The 18616-nt window shown below is 45.0% G+C and overlaps 1 protein-coding gene across 1 annotated transcript in view; it reads right to left on the reverse strand.

The window, feature by feature from the left end:
- The window catches only part of FBXL17 (F-box and leucine rich repeat protein 17), a 478328-nt gene extending 460957 nt beyond the window's left edge, over window positions 1–17371 (reverse strand). Inside the window, exons 1-3 of the mRNA XM_074952924.1 lie at window positions 16622–17371; window positions 7172–7294; window positions 3631–3888 (exon numbers count right to left, since the gene is read on the reverse strand). Coding sequence (XP_074809025.1) covers window positions 3631–3888; window positions 7172–7294; window positions 16622–17356 — 1116 coding nt within the window. The 5' untranslated portion in view covers window positions 17357–17371. The remainder of the gene's footprint in view (window positions 1–3630; window positions 3889–7171; window positions 7295–16621) is intronic.
- Between the last annotated feature and the right edge of the window lie 1245 nt (window positions 17372–18616).

Here is an 18616-nt window from a genome sequence, read left to right on the forward strand (position 1 = left end):
ACTAGGTAATTGTATGAATATAGGATCTGTGTTCCTTAATAATTCATCTGTTCCTGTTGCTTACCCTTATTGCAGAGGATATAATCAGAATGGGGTACAGATAGAGTCATCCAGGAATTGTCCTTGCTCAGGCAAATAAGGCAAGTAGTCCTGGGGAGGTCTATAGAAAGAGTTGGGGGAGGGCTATTAAGAGGTAGAAGGAAATATGACACCACATTAATTTCCCAGAAAACTAAACTCCTCACCACCAACACACTAACCAGAAATCATTGGAGGAGGGTATGGAGAACTGAGACAAAACTAGAAACTAGAGATGTTTTTTCCCTCATTGGTGTTTCCTATCCCTACGCACACTTCTAAACTCTATGGTTTTTCTCTTCCTTGTCACCACTGGTGTATTATAAGATGAAAATTTGTAACAATCTTGATTTTGAAAACAACATAAAACAAATGAATAATCGTTCTAAAAAAACCCAGGAGGTTTTTGAAGACTTATTTCATATTAAAATAAATGACTTAAAAAACATTCATGGAAATTTCAACTTTCCACACAATATGAAAAATCAAGATATAACTTGAAAGACACCCACCAAGTCTCCCATTAATTAGCCAAGTTCTATTCTGAAGGTCTATTTTGCTTTAAATAGATTTTAGTTTCAGGAGTCTCCCAATGTTTGTTCTTTTAACTGTGATTTCAGAGGCAGAAATTTAAAAAAAAAAAATTCAGATGGAAGGAGGGGGAATAAAAAGTAAAAACTATAAAAGTTACTTTTTAAAGCAGAACAGCTTTCTATGTCCATTTAATAGGAGAATATGTCTTTAACCTGCAAAAGGGAAATCAGAAAGCACTGTATTTAGGGTGAAAGAATACAGAGCAAGAGAAAATTATTCAAATACTGAGGCAAAGTTCAGAATTCCTGCATCCTGACCAAAGGCAAAAAAACTAAGGTATCAGCTTCATATTCGTATAGTCCTATTTCCAGGGAGAACTCACCAAAAAAATGCCCTTTAATTCTAGAAAAGGGGGACTACACAAAAATGAGGAAGTTAATAAAACAGAAATTAAAAGGTACAGCGCAAAAAGTGAAATCCCTGCAAGCTGCATGGAAACTTTTTAAAGACATCATAATAGAGGCTCAACTTTAATGTACATCCCAAATTAAAAAACACAGTAAGAAAACCAAAAAAGTGCCACTGTGGCTAAACAATAAAAGTAAAAGAAGCATGGAGAGGCAAAAAGGCATCCTTTAAAAAGTGGAAGTTAAATCCTAGTAAGGAAAATAGAAAGGAGCATAAACTCTGGCAAATGAAATGTAAAAATATAATTAGGAAGGTCCCAAAACAATTTGAAGAACAGCTAGCCAAAGACTCAAAGTAATAGCAAAAAAAATTTTAAGTACATCAGAAGCAGGAAGCCTACTACACAACCAGTGGGGCCACTGGACAATGGAGATGCTAAAGGAGCACTCAAGGATGATAAAGCTGTTGCAGAGAAACTAAATGAATTCTTTGCCTTGGTCTTCACGGCTGAGGATGAGAAGGAGATTCCCAAACCTGAGCCGTTCTTTATAGGAGACAAATCTGAGAGACTGTCCCAGATTGAGGTATCATTAGAGGAGATTTTGGAACAAACTGATAAACTAAACAGTAATAAGTCATCCAGACCAGATGGTATTCACCCAAGAGTTCTGAAGGAATTCAAATGTGAAATTGCAGAACTACTAACTGTGGTTAGTAACCTATCATTTAAATCAGCTTTGGTGACTGGAGGATAGCTAATGTGACGCCAATTATTAAAAAGAGCTCTAGAAGCGATACTGGCAATTAGAGACCAATGAAGTTGACTTCAGTACCAGTCAAACTGGTTGAAACTATAGTACAAAACAAAATTGGCAGAAACACAGATCAACATAATTTGTTGGGGGCGGGGAAGAGTCAACATGGTTTTTGTAAAGGGAAATCACGCCTCACCAATCTACTAGAATTCTTTGAGGGAATCAACAACCATGTGGACAAGGGGGATCCAGTGGATACAGTGTACATTACAGTACTTAGAGATTTTCAGAAAGCCTATGACAAGGTCCCTCACCAGAGGCTCTTAAGCAAAGTAAGCTGTCATCGGATAAGAGGGAAGGTCCTCTCATAGATTGTTTCCTGTCTTTTAACCAGTTACCAAAGGATAGGAATAAATGGTCAGTTTTCAGAATGGGGAGAGGTAAACAGTGGTTCCCTTAGGGCTCTGTACTGGGACCTGTCCTATTCATAAATGATCTGGAAAAAGGGGTAAACAGTGAGGTGGCGAAATTTGCTGATGATACAAAACTACTGAAGATAGTTAAGTCCCAGGCAGACTGTGAAGAGCTTCAAAAGGATCTCTCAAAACTAGCTAACTGGGCAACAAAATGGCAGATGAAATTCAATGTTGATAAATGCAAAGTAATGCACATTGGAAAACAATCCCAACTATACATATAAAATGATGGGGTCTAAATTAGCTGTTACCACTCAAGAAAGAGATCTTGGAGTCCTTGTGGATAGTTCTATGAAAAACACCCACTCCATGTGCAGCGGCAGTCAAAAAAGCAAACAGAATGTTGGGAATCATTAACAAAGGGATAAATGATAATAAGACACAAAATATATTGTCTATATAAATCTATGGTATGCCCGCATCTTTAATACTGCGTGCAGATGTCGTTGTCCTATCTCAAAAAAGATGTACTGAATTGGAAAAGGTTCAGAAAAGGGCACAAAACTAATTAGGGGTATGATGAAAGTAATAAGACTGAGACTTTTCAGCTTGGAAAAGAGACATCGGGGAGGAGGGAGGAGAGTATGATAGAGGTCTATAAAATTATGACTGGTGTGGAGAAAGTAAATAAGGAAGTGTTATTTACTCCTTCTCATAACACAATAACTAGGGGTCACCAAATGAAATTAATAGGCAGCAGGTTTCAAACAAACAAAAGGAAGTATTTCTTCACACAATGCACAGTCAGCCTGTGGAACTCTTTACCAGAAGATGTTGTGAAGGCCAAAACTATAACAGGGTTCAAAAAAGAACTAGATAAATTCATGAAGGATATATCCATCAATGGTTATTAGCCAGGATAAGCAGGGATTGTGTCCCTAGCCTCTGTTTGCCAGAAGCTGGGAATGGGAGACAGGAAATGGATCACTTGATGATTACCTGTTCTGTTCATTCCCTCTGGTGCACCTGGCATTGGTCACTGTTGGAAGACAGGATATTGGGCTAGATGGACCTTTGGTCTGACCCAGTAGGGCCATTCTTATGTTAAGAGCAACCATCGGGGGAAAACTTATTGGTCTAAAAGATTAACTTTTTCTAAACCATAACAAAAACAGAGCAAAAGGTTACTTTTTTTTTGTATTTTGCAAGATATGTATTTACACTACACCAGACCAGGCACTCCAAGTAATATTTCTTTTATGGAAGGTCTGTATGGAAAATCCCCAGTTTCCTGACCTCTTTATGTACCCCTTTAATAACAATCTTCATACAGCTGAAAAGGACTAGCCTGATTTTAGAAGAAAGTCTGTCATCACAACCTAATATCACTGCAAAAGACAGTATCAAGTTTGGTATCTCTGACAAAAATTTAAGGTTACCTGTTTGAGTCCTTCATCAGTGAGCCTGTCTTGATTGCCTACATGTACTTTCTGAAGTAGAGGACACTGGGATGCAACTGCAATGATAGATGTGTCTGAAAGTTGTTTACATCTGTAGGCAGTATACCTTAGAAGTCCAGGACATTTAAATGCTAGCACACACACTCCTGTATCTGACACATTGCGACAATCAGAAATATTGATTTCAGATATGTTCTGGCTTCTTGATGCAATTTTTTCCAGTAATTCATCAGTGACCTGTCAACAAAATTCAAATTCTCAATTTAATATTCTCATAGTCATCTGATTCTTTAGATTAAAAAATGTATATAGAGAGAGTAATGAAGGAGATATCATATGTGAATACACGAGTACTATGACTTGGTAGCAGGAAGCATTTGCACAAAGGAGGGAAGGAAAAAGTTCTGTTTTTTAACAGATTCCAAGCATGAATTACTGTAATCAACTTGACAGTTACCTTTGTACGAGTCCTGTCCCAATCCCTGATGACAATTAAAGCTATAGTTTTAAATGGCCTGCTCACACCCTCAACAGGGGACCACTGTCTTTTATGGGGAAAAAACTAAGCACTTGTCTACACTTGAAACACTTACAGCTATACCACTGTAACTCTTCAGCATATACACTCAGTCCAGCAACGGGAGGGGTTCTCCCATCAGTATAGTTAATCCATCTCCCCAAGAGGTGGTGCCTGGGTCAATGGAAGAATTCTTCTGTCAACCTAGCATGGTCTATGTTGGTGGTTAGGTCATCTTAATGACATTGCTCATGGCCTGGGATTTTTCACACCCTTGTGTGATGTAGCTTAACTTCTGAGTGTAGACCTGGCCTTAATCTCACTCCTGCTGTGGTACTTTTCTATGAACACAGTAGAGAGCTATTGTGCTCGTGCTTCTTGGAATTACTCGATATTGCTCTTCACTTAAGAAGCTATGTATTGGATAGCTTTTGGCAGCCATCCAATAGCTGTTACTATCTCAACATTACAGTGATGTCAGCGATACCCGGTTTTTTAATGACAGCAGCAGCTTGGAGAGTCTGATGATAACTGGAAATCCAATATGTTGACAGGGGAAAAAAAAAAACAGGAATAGAAAGTCTCTTAAAAAATAATATTCTCATTTTAAAAAAAATAGAAAATTTGATTTTTTTAAAAATGTCAGTTAGCCCATGCTCAGTCATCATTAACCAGGAATTGTTATACAATGCCTTTCACAGTAGTTCCTTTGTAACAGCACCTATCTCCTTGGCACCTAAACACATTTCATCAATTAAAACCAATAATATATTAGCATAATATAAGTCTTTTAAAGTAGAAAAGACAGCCAAATTCCAGCTGTTTAAGCCTATGAATCAATTCAAAGCTTTACCATATTGGACAGAGTACAATACAAAACCTATCCAAACGAAGGAACAGAAAATTCTTAACAGTAAGGAAGAAAAGTTTACTTTTAAAAATAGAGGTAAAGCAAACACAGCTAAATTGACAAAATTGCTCATCACTCAACACTTATATTGTATGAGATCTTGGTTTTGCTATGGGCAGATGAAAATAAAAACTTTTTGCCTCCATTTCTTGTACAGTACAGGAATAAACAATCTGTTTGCCGTTAATGGTCCTCAATCCTCCACCCTTATTTAATCAGCCAATGGCTATTTGTAAAACCATAGCGACTTCTAAAAACACACACACACACACACACACCCCCCACCCATAAGGATGGAGGATATGACTGTGCATTTTAAAAAACTGGTTTAGTATCCTATTAAATAATCAACCAAATGGACTAGTGGTCAAGTATCATACTTGGAAACTCAACAAGGAACCTCCTACATCAGAGCATTAGACCAGTGGTCGTAGGGCAGACCATAAGACCAATACCTCCACTTTATCAGAAGTAAGGCTAAGCCCTGACCTCAGCCTAAAGCAGGGGTGGGCAAACTACACGAGCCGTTCCCACTGGGAGCGGGGTCTGCAGCTTGGCCCCGCTCTGGCGCTCCGCCTGGGCATTGGGTTGGGGGCCACACCACGCGGCTCAGCCCCGCTCCAGCCGGGGCGCTGGGTCAGGAGCCGCACCACGGGCTCCTGGAAGCCATGGCATGGCCCCGTTACAGCTCCTACATGCTCCAATGGCCCCCTCCGGCACTCCAATGGGAGCTGCTGGGGCGGTGGCTGCAGATGGGGCAGCGTTCAGAGCCTCCTGGCCACGCCTCCACATAGGAGCTGGAGGAGGGACATGACGCTGCTTCAAGGAACCGCTTGAGGTAAGAGCCACTCAGAGCCTGCACCCCTGAGCCTCTCCCCACACCCCAATGCCCTGATATCCTCTCGCTCTCCAAACCCCTCGATCCCAGCCCGGAGCACACTCCTGCATTCCAAACCTCTCATCCACAGCCCTGCCCCAGAGCCCGCACCCCCAGCCAGAACCTGCACCCCTTCCCTCACCCGTGCCCCAGCCCCGATTCCCCTCCCACCCTCCAAACCCTTCAGTCCCAGCCCAGAGCACCCTCCTACACCCCAAACTCCTCATCCTCTAACCCCACCCCAGAGCCTGCACCCCCAAACAGAGCCCTCACTCCCGCCCGCATCCCAACCCCATTTTTGTGAGCATTCATGGCCTGCCGTACAATTTATATTCCCCGATGTGGCTCTCAGGCCAAAAAGTTTGCCCACCCCAGTCTAAAGGAAGGGATCATCTGACCATGACCAATGTATTACCTTCATATTTTCAATCTCCAGGTCTATCCCAAAGATAAACTACAGTGTGTAACCACTGTTTTGAGTGGATTCTCAAGTCACTTTGATAATCACATAGGCTGTTACAGAAGAAGAATGCAGCATTTAAAAATAACGATAAACAACTCCAATACGAGGCCCAATAAGATTCCTGTCACACACCGTAAGGAATCTAAGGGAGGAGAAAAATGGACTTTATGCTCTGTGAATCCTAGACAGGTTTAATTCTGGACTTGGTTCACCCAGGGGACACACACAGACTCCATGTTTAAGCGGTGCACCTTCTACTGATGAAGAGGGTCATTTAAAAAAAATAAATAAATAAAAAAAGCCCACAAAACACCACAGATACGCCTCTCCCTAAGATTATGCTGAACCAATTACCAGCTGGACAAAGATCACAAAAACTAGATCTAGTAGCAACCAATTCTCAACAATTTAAGCAAAGGCAGGCCTCTTCTCCAAGATGAGCTATTAAACAGTGGTAGTCTTATTTACATAAGTATACAATGAATAGATGACAGGTAACACACCACTTGATTTAAATAGAGCACACCTTCATTCTGTTCTAACAGACTTCAAAGTAAAGCAAAAGTGCATTTAGAAAATCTAAATTAAGACATAATTCACTCATCTTCTGCCTTCTAATAGGAAAAGTAAAGTTGAAAAGTGAAGGAACAAAGATCACCAACTACCAGCATGTACTTCACAATTTTGATTTTAGTTTTAACAAATTTTGAATTGTCCAAATGTACTCAATTTTTCATAATTATGTCTTCATACCTGCTGACGATTACTGAGATCCAACTGCTTCCAGAACTGGAAGTCTAAACAAAGGTCACGCCAGTATTTACAAACTAATGATGCTGAAAGGCAGCGCTCATTCAAGGATAAATTGGAAAATATCTGTAAAAGAAGAAAAACTTTGTCAGATATGGTAACCATATATGAGAGACAGAATTAAATGCTTTCCTTATTAGTTGATCATGAAAACCTATGTATAAGACAGACAGAAAAAAATATTCATATAGTTGTAATTTCCACTTGTTTCTATTCTTTGTCTCCAACTTGTTCAGCCAAGGATGAAAAACGGGACTAACAAAACAGCTTTGTTGAGATATTTATCTCAGTCATATAAACCACATGGTATAGAGCATGGATTCTACTTAAACATTTAGTTCAGGCACAGTGTTACATCTGATGTTCTGCATGTGCCTGAGACATGGCACACCTTTTAAACACTGCGACAATGCTTTATTAACAAACATGTTCATTAATTTTTTAAAAAGCATCCTCAGAGATCACATACCAGGATAGCCCAGAGGTTCATCAATACAAATCACTGCAATGCAAGGGATCCAAGTGCAGGATTAGCATTTTATCCTTATCCCAATTTGAGGCTTTGAATGCTAGAGAGACACACCATGATCTTCAAAGATGGAATGATCTGTGTCACTCTAGAGAGGGTATATAGGAGCAGAGGTGCTGGAAAGGAGTCACACCCAGTCCTCTTTCAGAGGTACGGCTGTAATGCAAAAGAAGAAGGTTGCGACTACAGATAAGACTGAAGAAAAAATGCTGGAAGCTTTCATGGCACTTGGAGACAATGAGTGGGAGATGAAAAGTCAGCCAAAAGTCCTTGGTCCAAAATGAAGTGAAAGAAGTTGCTACCAGAGCCTTAGGAAAAAAGGTACTAGGTATACAATTACTACTCTAAGGGTATGTCTACACTACGAAATTAGGTCGAATTTATAGAAGTCGGTTTTTTAGAAATCGGTTTTATATATTCGAGTGTGTGTGTCCCCACAGAAAATGCTCTAAGTGCATTAAGTGCATTAACTCGGCGGAGTGCTTCCACAGTACTGAGGCTAGAGTCGACTTCCGGAGTGTTGCACTGTGGGTAGCTATCCCACAGTTCCCGCAGTCTCCGCTGCCCATTGGAATTCTGGGTTGAGATCCCAATGCCTGATGGGGCTAAAACATTGTCGCGGGTGGTTCTGGGTACATATCGTCAGGCCCCCGTTCCCTCCCTCCCTCCGTGAAAGCAAGGGCAGACAATTGTTTCGCGCCTTTTTTCCTGAGTTACCTGTGCGGACGCCATACCACGGCAAGCATGGAGCCTGCTCAGGTAACCGTCACCGTATGTCTCCTGGGTGCTGGCAGACGTGGTACTGCATTGCTACACAGCAGCAGCAACCCCATTGTCTTGTGGCAGCAGATGGTGCAATAGGACTGGTAGCTGTCATCGTCATGTCCAAGGTGCTCCTGGTCGCCTGTGTGAGGCTGATCAGGAGCGCCTGGGCAGACATGGGCGCAGGGACTAAATTTGGAGTGACTTGATCAAGTCATTCTCTTTAGTCCTGCAGTCAGTCCTATTGAACCATCTTATGGCGAGCAGGCAGGCGATACGGATTGCTAGCAGTCCTATTGCATCATCTTCTGCCGAACAGCCATGAGATGTGGATGGCATGCAGTCCTTCTGCACCATCTGCTGCCAGCCAAAGATGTAAAAGATAGATGGAGTATATCAAAACAAGAAATAGACCAGATTTGTTTTGTACTCATTTGCAAACCCACCCCGCCCCCTGTCTAGGGGACTCATTCCTCTAGGTCACACTGCAGTCACTCACAGAGAAGGTGCAGCGAGGTAAATCTAGCCATGTATCAAACAGAGGCCAGACTAACCTCCTTGTTCCAATAAGAACAATAACTTAGGTGCACCATTTCTTATTGGAACCCTCCGTGAAGTCCTGCCTGAAATACTCCTTGATGTAAAGCCCCCCCCTTTGTTGATTTTAGCTCCCTGTAAGCCGTGTTGTCAGTCGCCCCTCCCTGCGTCAGAGCAATGGCAAACAATCGTGAATCTGAGTTGAGAGTGCTGTCCAGAGCAGTCACAGTGGAGCACTCTGGGATAGCTCCCGGAGGCCAATACCGTCGAATTGTGTCCACAGTACCCCAAATTCGACCCGGCAAGGCCGATTTAAGCGCTAATCCACTTGTCGGGGTGGAGTAAGGAAATCGATTTTAAGAGCCCTTTAAGTCGAAATAAAGGGCTTCATCGTGTGGACAGGTACAGGTTTACATCGATTTAATGCTGCTAAATTCGACCTAAAGTCCTAGTGTAGACCAGGGCTCAGTTGCTAGCCCGGCTGCTGTTGCCAGACAAGGCCCCTCCAGCCTATGCCCTGCAGATGCTGCCACCTATTAATAATAATATGCTGTTGCTACTATTTACTCTTAGGGAACTCCTAAATATGTTTAAAAGAAAGTAAAGACCGACACAATGGCGGAAAGCTCAGAGACAGTAAATCCTTTATAGCAGTGTTTTTCACAGTTCAGGTTGAGACCCAGTACCGGAACCAGCCAGCAGCGGGTCCAGCTTCTAGGCAGTGGGACCATGGGGCTCTGCGTGCTGCCCCCACCCCAAGCATGGGCCCCGCACTTCTGGTGTGGTGCCCATGGCATTTGAGGGTGACAGCTTGGAGGTGGTGTTCGACCCAGCCTGCTGAGTCCAGGAACATATAAGGGGTCTGCTTAGGAGTGCTGCTAAGATGTGCTCTGTTAATGTGTGCGTTTGTCTGATGCTGGGGCTGGAAAAACCCAGCCCTGGGGAACCTAGGATAGCTCCATTGGGAGGGAACTTGAAGCAGGGAGAAGTAGAGCTCCGTATGACAACACAAGTGATACAAGCAGTACATTGATAGAATTACACACACACACCCCAGAAGAGTAACCCTAATCAATTAGCACACCCCAAATATTGGGCAAATCTGGTAACAACAATCGACAGAAAAATATTTTCTCTGAAACACTTCTCCCAGGAAAAAGTTACGGAAAAAAAGCAAATATATTCAGCTGTCAGGTACCTCAAAGAAAGGAACACAACTGAAGTCTGTGTTAGATAAATTACATAGCACTCATATAGTATAGTGCTTTTCATCTTCAAAGTTCATTCTGAACACAAAACTGTATTAACACTTGAACATAGGATACAGGCATGGTCCCATGTGTACTCAGTAGGACAAGGGCTCAAATTCTGTAACAAACATCACTAAGTTACACAGTAATATTTTATTCTATCCCATCTCCTCCCTCACTTACTACTACAGCTCATAATGAGCATGTTCAACTGAGAAATTCATCAATTATATTCAACAATGATTGTTTTTTGATGGTGTTATTCATTATGCTCTCCAGGCAGCTCCATAAGTCTTGACTGTTGTAGTGCTGTTCAGTCAGTCCATCTCGGAACCTACTTCCCCACCATGCATGTCAGGGAAAGGAGGCTGGTAGTCAGCCTCCAACAGCTCATCTTTTCAGCCTTTGGCTCTGTGCTGTTCACAAGGCAGCCCAAGTACCCAGCTTGCCCTTTTGATTCCCCACCCTGCACTGGCTGCAAGCTTGACTTCCTGACCCACAATTGTCTGGCTCTACAAATCAGCTCAGAAACACATACGACAATCCAATTAACCCCCAACCAATTTTAGGAAAAGCTTTGGAGAGCAAGAGGCAGCCACAGGCTGACTCCAGCAGGGCAGAGACAGAAGGCACATGACTGCAGCAAAATGCATAGCATTTTTGCAGTGGGAGGTGTTCCACAACATCTTGGGAAAAGTCCGTGGGTGCTTCCAAAGAAAGTGAATGAGAGTTCACATCTCTCATAACTATTGTTTCATGCTGACTGCAAAATCAGGCAGGTGATGCTCGATTACTTTACAACATTCAAATATTTAAGGTTGCCCTTTATAAGTCTGTCACCAAAAATTAATGTTGATTCATACAGCATCTGAACCAGTCCCACCTTTTCTTTCCTGTTGCCAGTCTATGCCTCCTCTCTTCTCCCAATCCCCCAGTCATTTTTCCTATGATCTGTTCTCCCATGCTGTTCTATACCATTGTGCAGCAATTTAAATTGAGACACTTACTGAACTCTTTGTAAATTCATCTTTATAGCACATAGCATGCTTACAACAGAACACTGATAAGTCAGAAGTTTTTAATGACAAGTGCAAAAGCCCAAGCCATCAATTTCTGCAGAATTTAAGATGTTAAAAAAAAGTTTCTAAACATTATGGTTGCAAAGATAACCTTCAAAACGTGAACCAAAACATCTTTCTGACAATAACAGTGCCTCTGATGCTACTCCTAGCTTCACCCAGAAGCAGCATGATGAGGTTAACAAGACCAGTCAGTTTCAGACTGTTTTTTTGGAATGCTATGGGCAGCAGTGAACTTTCCAAATCAAAACAAAGACACCCCACCAAGTCAGTTTCATGCTTGGAAAAATTTGTGCACAACTGTAGGAAAAAATTGGAATTAACTGGAGAGAATAATGCTAACTTATTTTCTACCTACTTCCTTACAGTAGCCAGGAGGCTACAAAGTTAGGAAAAAGATATGGAAAGGTCTTTCCCAAACCTAGAGAAAGACAGAGCTTCAAGTCTGTCAGATGCCTACTAGCTAAAGAAAAATATTTAAGATGGAGCCCTAAGCAAGGTCCAGAGAGAGCACCTGTGATGGGGTGTATTCCCAAACTGGCCCTGAGAAAGTAAATTAGCCAGGCACACCTAATTAACCAATTAAGCAGCAAGTCAGGGAGAGATGTAGGCTACAAAGAGGCCACTAATTAGAGGAAATAAACATACAGCTTTTAAGTTTTGTAAATTAATTAGTAGCAGGCTCAGCTAGGCAAGAACAGGTTGGGCCTGTATAAAGCCCAGAAGCTGAGAGCAACAAGAGACAGCAGGAAGGCAGGCTGCTGTTACTCCCTGAGAGAAGGGAGTTGGGAGGCTGGCATACCCAGATAAGGTAGAAGCCAGTTACATAGTTAGAAGCCCAGGGAAACAGCAGCAAGGACTAGGTCAGTACAGTACATGTTATAGGGTCCCTAGTCTGGAACCCAGTGCAGGGAGCAGGCCTGGGTTCCCCTACTAGCTACTGGTGTTGGAGACATCAGATGGACAGCTGGTCTAGAAGAACTGTGATTTCCCTAACAGTCAAAGAGGCTGCAAATTGTGGGGGCAGTCAGCAGACAAGGATCAGGGGAGATTGGATGATGGTAAAGGAGAGATGGGGGGCATGAGGATTTGAGGGTTTCTTGAAAATTAAAAAAGGGGCGTGATGCAGAAAAGTTTGGGAACCACTGGGCTAGTGGGCTCACCAAGCTGCTATTTTGAGAAGTGCTGGGGATCTGGGGAAGTACTGCAAGACCAAAGAAAAGCAAAAGTGCCAATGATCTTAAAAAAAGTAATCCTGGGAATTACTAGGAATAGAAGTTACTGACAGTAAGATAATAGAACAAATATTAAGAAGAAAAACACAAACACTTAACATCCCTAGAGAATACTGTGACCATGAGCAACATGGGCTTATAAAGAATTAATATTGCCAGACCAAAGCAATTGTTTTCACAGCATTATGAAGAAAGATCCCAATCCTACAAACATTTAAAGCACATCAACTCAATGAAGCTGCTCCTATAAATTATGCACATACTTAAGTGTCAGCAGGATTGGGACCTTAGCAGATGAGGAAATATGATGCATGCTTGAGTATTAGTATAGCATTCAATAGTCTCTCACAAAAGCTGAATTGTATGAGTAGGACTGGCTTGGGGAATGTAAGTAAGGAAAAGAAACAATGTTTTAAGTTATGGAAGAGATAACAAATATCAATCTTTGGATCCAGTAATATTTCATTTAATATCTTGGTTAGCAACACAAAAAGAAGGGTAACAAAATGAGAAAGCACTCTGATCACTAGTGAGGACAAAAATAATACTAAGGGACCAAGAAATTAGCAAAATGGGGAAAACAACAACATCAATTTGTACTTGGAAAGACAGTAAATAGAGTATGTTAAGAAAAATAATCCAGGAAAGATGCTAATATTCAGGTTGGGAGAAATGTGGAAAGCAGTCCTGCTAAAAGAAACCCAGGTAATGGACACCAAAATAGACAAGTTTGCAATGCAATATGCCAACATAAAAAACTTAATGCAGTTTTAAGCTGCAAATAAGCATCATGGAATACGAAGGATAGGGAAGCAGTTATCCCAATGTGTACAACTCCAGTGTAATTCTTTATCAGAATGCTCAACCAAAGCAAATATGGAACTGGAGAATTTGATGCATAAGGAAAGATTAAGAGCTAAACATGAAAAGCGTGGCTAAAAGATAGCTAGTGGGGAGACATAACAGTCTACAAATATCTGAAGACTAAACACCAAGGGTGGAACAAGAAGTGAACAGAACAAATAGAATTTTACATGAACAGAATCAAAGGAAAATAGATAGAAACTGATGGCAAAACATTAAGCACTTTTCTGTAAATTTGTAACACAAGTCCACATGAATTATTTTATTTTACTTCCCACACTGAACCATACATTAAAAGGCGTTATTGTAATATATGCCTAAGGAAGAGTATTACAATTGTTGTACAGAGTCAGATGTGCCTAATATGTACAACTAATTTCAAATAAATTTTGAACAGCACTTCCTCTGAAGTGTGACCCAAGAGTTGGGTCACAATCTAGTCAAATGAAAATCCTTTCCATTCTATCAGCATCTCTTATTCTCCCATCAGGGGTCACCCATGTGTCTTCCTCAATCACACACAACTCCAACAGCCTAGTACTTGTCAGCTGTAACAAACAGGTGTATTTACATGATAGAGAAAATTTTGGCAAGGCAAGGTTAAATCTGAAGTTCACCTGAGATTATGCCTTAGGGGCTCAGGGGGTGGAGAGAACACATTAGAATATTCTTTAAATTAACCTTGAGCTAAGTCTTGAAACTGAACTCATTACTTACTACTAAGAGCTCAGTCACTCCACATCCCATGGTAAGACTCTCAGAAAGGAACAAGGTCCTATTGGGTTTCGGGAACCGGGTGGGCAAAAGCCCGTCCATTGCTAAAGGACGTTCCCCCAGCCTTAGGGGAGATTCCACAAGGTCCAGGAACACAAATAATTAAGGGGGACAACCAAAAATGTAACTGGGGCAGGTACGAGGATTAAAGGGTCAAACAAAGGGAACCCGAGGGGGACACCAAGCAGAGACCCCCGGACAGTGCCCACTGCTCCTCAAAAGTGCCAAGGGAGCCAGTGGACACCGCCCAGAGGAACTCTGAAGGGAACAAGGTAGAAGGCAGGCAAGGTTACCCTCACTAAATGTCTCCCAGATTATTCTGTAAAGCTACTGAAGTAATCACATGCCTTTTCCCTTCCCACCCAACTCCGGAACGCCCATTATCTTCATAAGCAGACCCCATCAACCTCCATGCATGGATCCACATCCTGCAAGGTCCTAGAGGAAAAGGGATGCAGCAGAGAGGAGAAGTGGCATTGTTGAGGCAGCTAAGGCTTATCTAAACTACAGAGTTAGGTCGATGTAAGGCAACTTATGTTGACCTAACTCTGTAAACATCTACACTATAACATTGCTCCCACCGATGTAAGTTGCCCACTACACCGACCTAATAACTTCACCTCTGTGAGAGGTTGATGTAATTAGGGTGTTGCAATGTCTGTGTAGATACTGTATTATTTACATCATCTCTTAGCTGTCAGCCCCACCCCAGGGCTCACAGCTAGAGCTCTGCCACCCCCGTCTGTCAGCCCTGTCCCAAGCTCACTGCTGGAGCCTCGCCACTTCGACTCCTGCTATCAGACCCCAGGATAGGGGAAGGAGAGACTCCTGCTGTCACCCCCAACACTGGTCCACTTAAGTCGGTGCATGCACTCCTGATGAGGACAGACACCACCATCAGCAGAAGGAGGGCAGTGTGGACATGAAAAACAGCAGTAATTACTGTGGTGGCTGAATGTCAACCTAACTTGTAGTGTAGACAAGGCCTGACTCTCTTCCACGTCTGCCTGGGAGACCTGCATAGCAGCGAAGGGGGCAAAAAAGTCTATCCTATATCTTGCCTACAGATTCAGAAAAAAAAATAAGGACAAGATCCTGCTTGCAATGAAGCCATACTTACTGCAATGAGATCAGTATTTAGCCCTAAATAAAATCTCTTAAATTTGCCCATTAATTGTAATAATCCACAGAGGAAAACAGTAGCTATAAATTTTTCAAGAAACATAATATTAAGATGGAGACAGACTGTTTAATGCTTCTTCATGTATTGATCCAAACTTGTTTACAAGACTCAGGAAAGGAGAGCAGTAACCCTGAAACATAAAAGCAGGGTCCCAAGATATATTTGCACTGGAATGTAAAACCGTTCTTGAGCCCAGGCTCAAGGCTTACCCTCCTTGGGTCTACACTGCAATTGCACAGTCCCAGTGCTCAGACCCAGAAGCTTGAGTCAAGCTGGGACCTAGGGTCTGAGCCCTATTGCTTTGCAGAGTAGGCGTAGTCAAACTTGACTCAAGTCCCAGGAGTCATCTGGAAGTATCCCACAATTCTATGGGACAACTTCCTTAGTCTTCTCTATCCCAGCAATCTGTAATCTAGTATTGAAAACAGAAGACTTCACCACCACCACCGCACATGCACACCCTTGGCAAAAGGCAGCAACTCAGGTCAGTGTTAACCTATTCTGCTCTGATCACTGACCTGCAAGCACACTGTCAAAGAACCTCCTGGGTCTGCAATAGAAAGCAATCCAATCAAGCCTTCTGCAAAGCAAGCTGCTTCCTAATAATATGCAGGTCGGACAGTAAAGTTTTGTTACAGTACACCCCAGTCCAAGGGCTAGAGCAGCCACATTTTGGGGGAAGAGGGTCCGTGGGGCAAGCTAGGGACTTGGGGTATTTGACTGAGGTCTGTGCACTATAGTGTGAATGTTAGAACCCGAGGTTTGAGCACGTGTCAGAAAAATCTTAATGTAGGAGTTAAATACAATGTAGACACTCAAGGTAAGGGATCCCTAACATGAGTCAGCTAGCTCAAGTCCGACTAACCTTGAGCTTATACTGCAGTGTCCACATACCCCTTACGCCTCTACATCTCATTAAACAGCAGCCTATCCCAATGGCCCTGAGCCCCCATCAGCTGGCACGGGCCAGCCCCAGCGTATAGGTGCAGTGTAGACATACTCTGAACATGCACAGCCCGAACCTCACAGAAGGGAGGCGGCCCTTTCCCACCATCACACACAGCTACTGGGAAAAAGCAACAGCCCTCTGAGTTTGAAGCACCTTCAACTCTGGCTCCCGCTTAGCCGCTGGCGAGGAGTCAGCCCCCTCTGGCGGGGCCTCCCCCGCACCCGGACCCACCTTGAGAAGGATGGAGGGCGGCAGCTGATTGATGTCAGGGGTCGGCGGCTGCAGAGACTCTCGGCAGCACTCGCTGGGGTTCTCCAGCGGCTCCTGGCGGTCCGGCTCGTTGCTTTCCCCTTCCTCCTCCTGCGGCGGCAGCTCAGCGGCCAGCTCCCCCCTGCCGCCACTGTCCCCGGCGGAGCCCCTGGGCAGCGGCCCCCCGCCGCCAGCAGCGCGGTCTGAGGCGCAGGGCACGGGAGAGAGCTGTTGCTCGCTCGGGCACTGGCAAACGGCGGCCTCTGGCTCCGGCGGGGCGGTGGCGCCGCAGCGGGGCTGTTTGCAGGGGGGGCAGGCGGGCAGGCCGGCCCCTTTGCGCTTACACACCATGTCGGGGGCCGGCTCGCCGGGCGGCCGCGCCGAGCCCAGGAAGGCCCGCACGGGCGGAGGCAGCAGCCCCGAGAGGAGCAGGCGCTGGCACGGGCCCCGCTGCTCCCAGGCGGCGGGTGAGAGGTGCAGGAGGCGGCGGGCGGCGTGCTGCTCCGGGGAACTCAGGGCCGCGCAGAGAGGCGGCGAGTCCCGGCCGGGCAGGGGCTGCTCCGGGGCGGGCGGGCTGGCGCCGTGCACGATGAAGCAGAGCATGCAAGGCCCGCGCAGGAAGCAGCTCCGGCTCCGCGGCGGCACCTTGCTCCCGCGGCGGCGGCGACTCCTCTCCCGGCTTAGGCTGGTTCCCTCCCTCGAGAGCAGGTGGCCCATATAGGAAGCTCCAGAGCGGGGATTTGCGGGGGCCCGGCCGCCGCCCCCAGGCAGGTCCCGTCGCGGTGTCAACTGCGGCCGGTGGCAGGGGCGGCGGGTGTCATGGTTCCCGGGCGGGGGCCGGTCGCTGGGCGCGGCGGCAGGTGGCAGCGAGCGGGAGGCGGCGCCGGTTGTTCCGGGACATTGAACCGGCAGAAGCTTCCGCTACCGCCGCCCTGACCTTACCCAGGCGTCGCTCGCGGCCCAGCAAGAGGGGCCGCCTTGGGGCCAGCACTCTGCGCTGCTGCTGCCGCCTGCGGCCGGGCTGGGCTCGGGCCGCCAACCCGCAACGGCTGCTGGGGCCGAGGATGCTCGGCGAGGCGCCTGGAAAAGAGCCCGGAGCCCGCCCTCCGCGAAGTCACTCCCCGGGCTCACGGCTAGGGGCTGTCCTCACCCCCCACGCACACCCCCAACAGCCCCACTCCTCCAGGACACACCCCACAACAGCCCCACTCCCCGGAAGCAGACACAACAGCCCCACTCCCCTTACATGCACACACCATCAGCCCCACTCTCCGCCTACACACATCCCCACAACAGCTCCACTCGCTCGGATGACCAGATGTCCCGTTTTTATAGGGACATTCCCGGTTTGGGGGACTTTTTCTTATATAGGCGCCTATTACCCGCCACCCCCTATCCCGTTTATTCACAGTTGCTGTCTGGTCATCCTACCACTCCCCCACATCCACAATTCCTCCTCTTCTCCCCATCCCCACAACAACTCCACTCTCCACACGTACATCTCTACAACAGCCGCTCTCCCTCCCTCCATACACCCACAACAACCCTTCTCCCCCCTCCACATACACACAAAAACAGCCTCACTCCTGCCTCCCCTGCCCCACACAAAGTAACTGCTTCTCCTTATACAAGCATGGTTGCTAGGTACTGCACCAACTGACACTGCATTATACCTATGTTCAGGCCCACTCCTGCAGACACTCAGGCATGGGACTAACTTGATTTATGTGTATAGTTCCTATTGAACTAAATAGGGCTACCAAGGTGAGTCAAGTTATACGTGTATTTTTCAAGATCATACTTAGGGTATGTCTACACTGCAATTAGACATCTATGACTTGCCTGTGACAGCTGACTCCGGCTTGGGCTATGCGGCTGTTTAATTGCCTTGTGGACATTCCAGCTCAGGCTGCAACATTCCAACTTGGGCTGCAGCCTGAATTCTGGGACTCTCCCACCTACCAGCATCCTAGAGCC

Source organism: Natator depressus, chromosome 5 (genome assembly GCF_965152275.1).
Source record: "Natator depressus isolate rNatDep1 chromosome 5, rNatDep2.hap1, whole genome shotgun sequence".
Classification (NCBI taxonomy): domain Eukaryota; kingdom Metazoa; phylum Chordata; order Testudines; family Cheloniidae; genus Natator; species Natator depressus.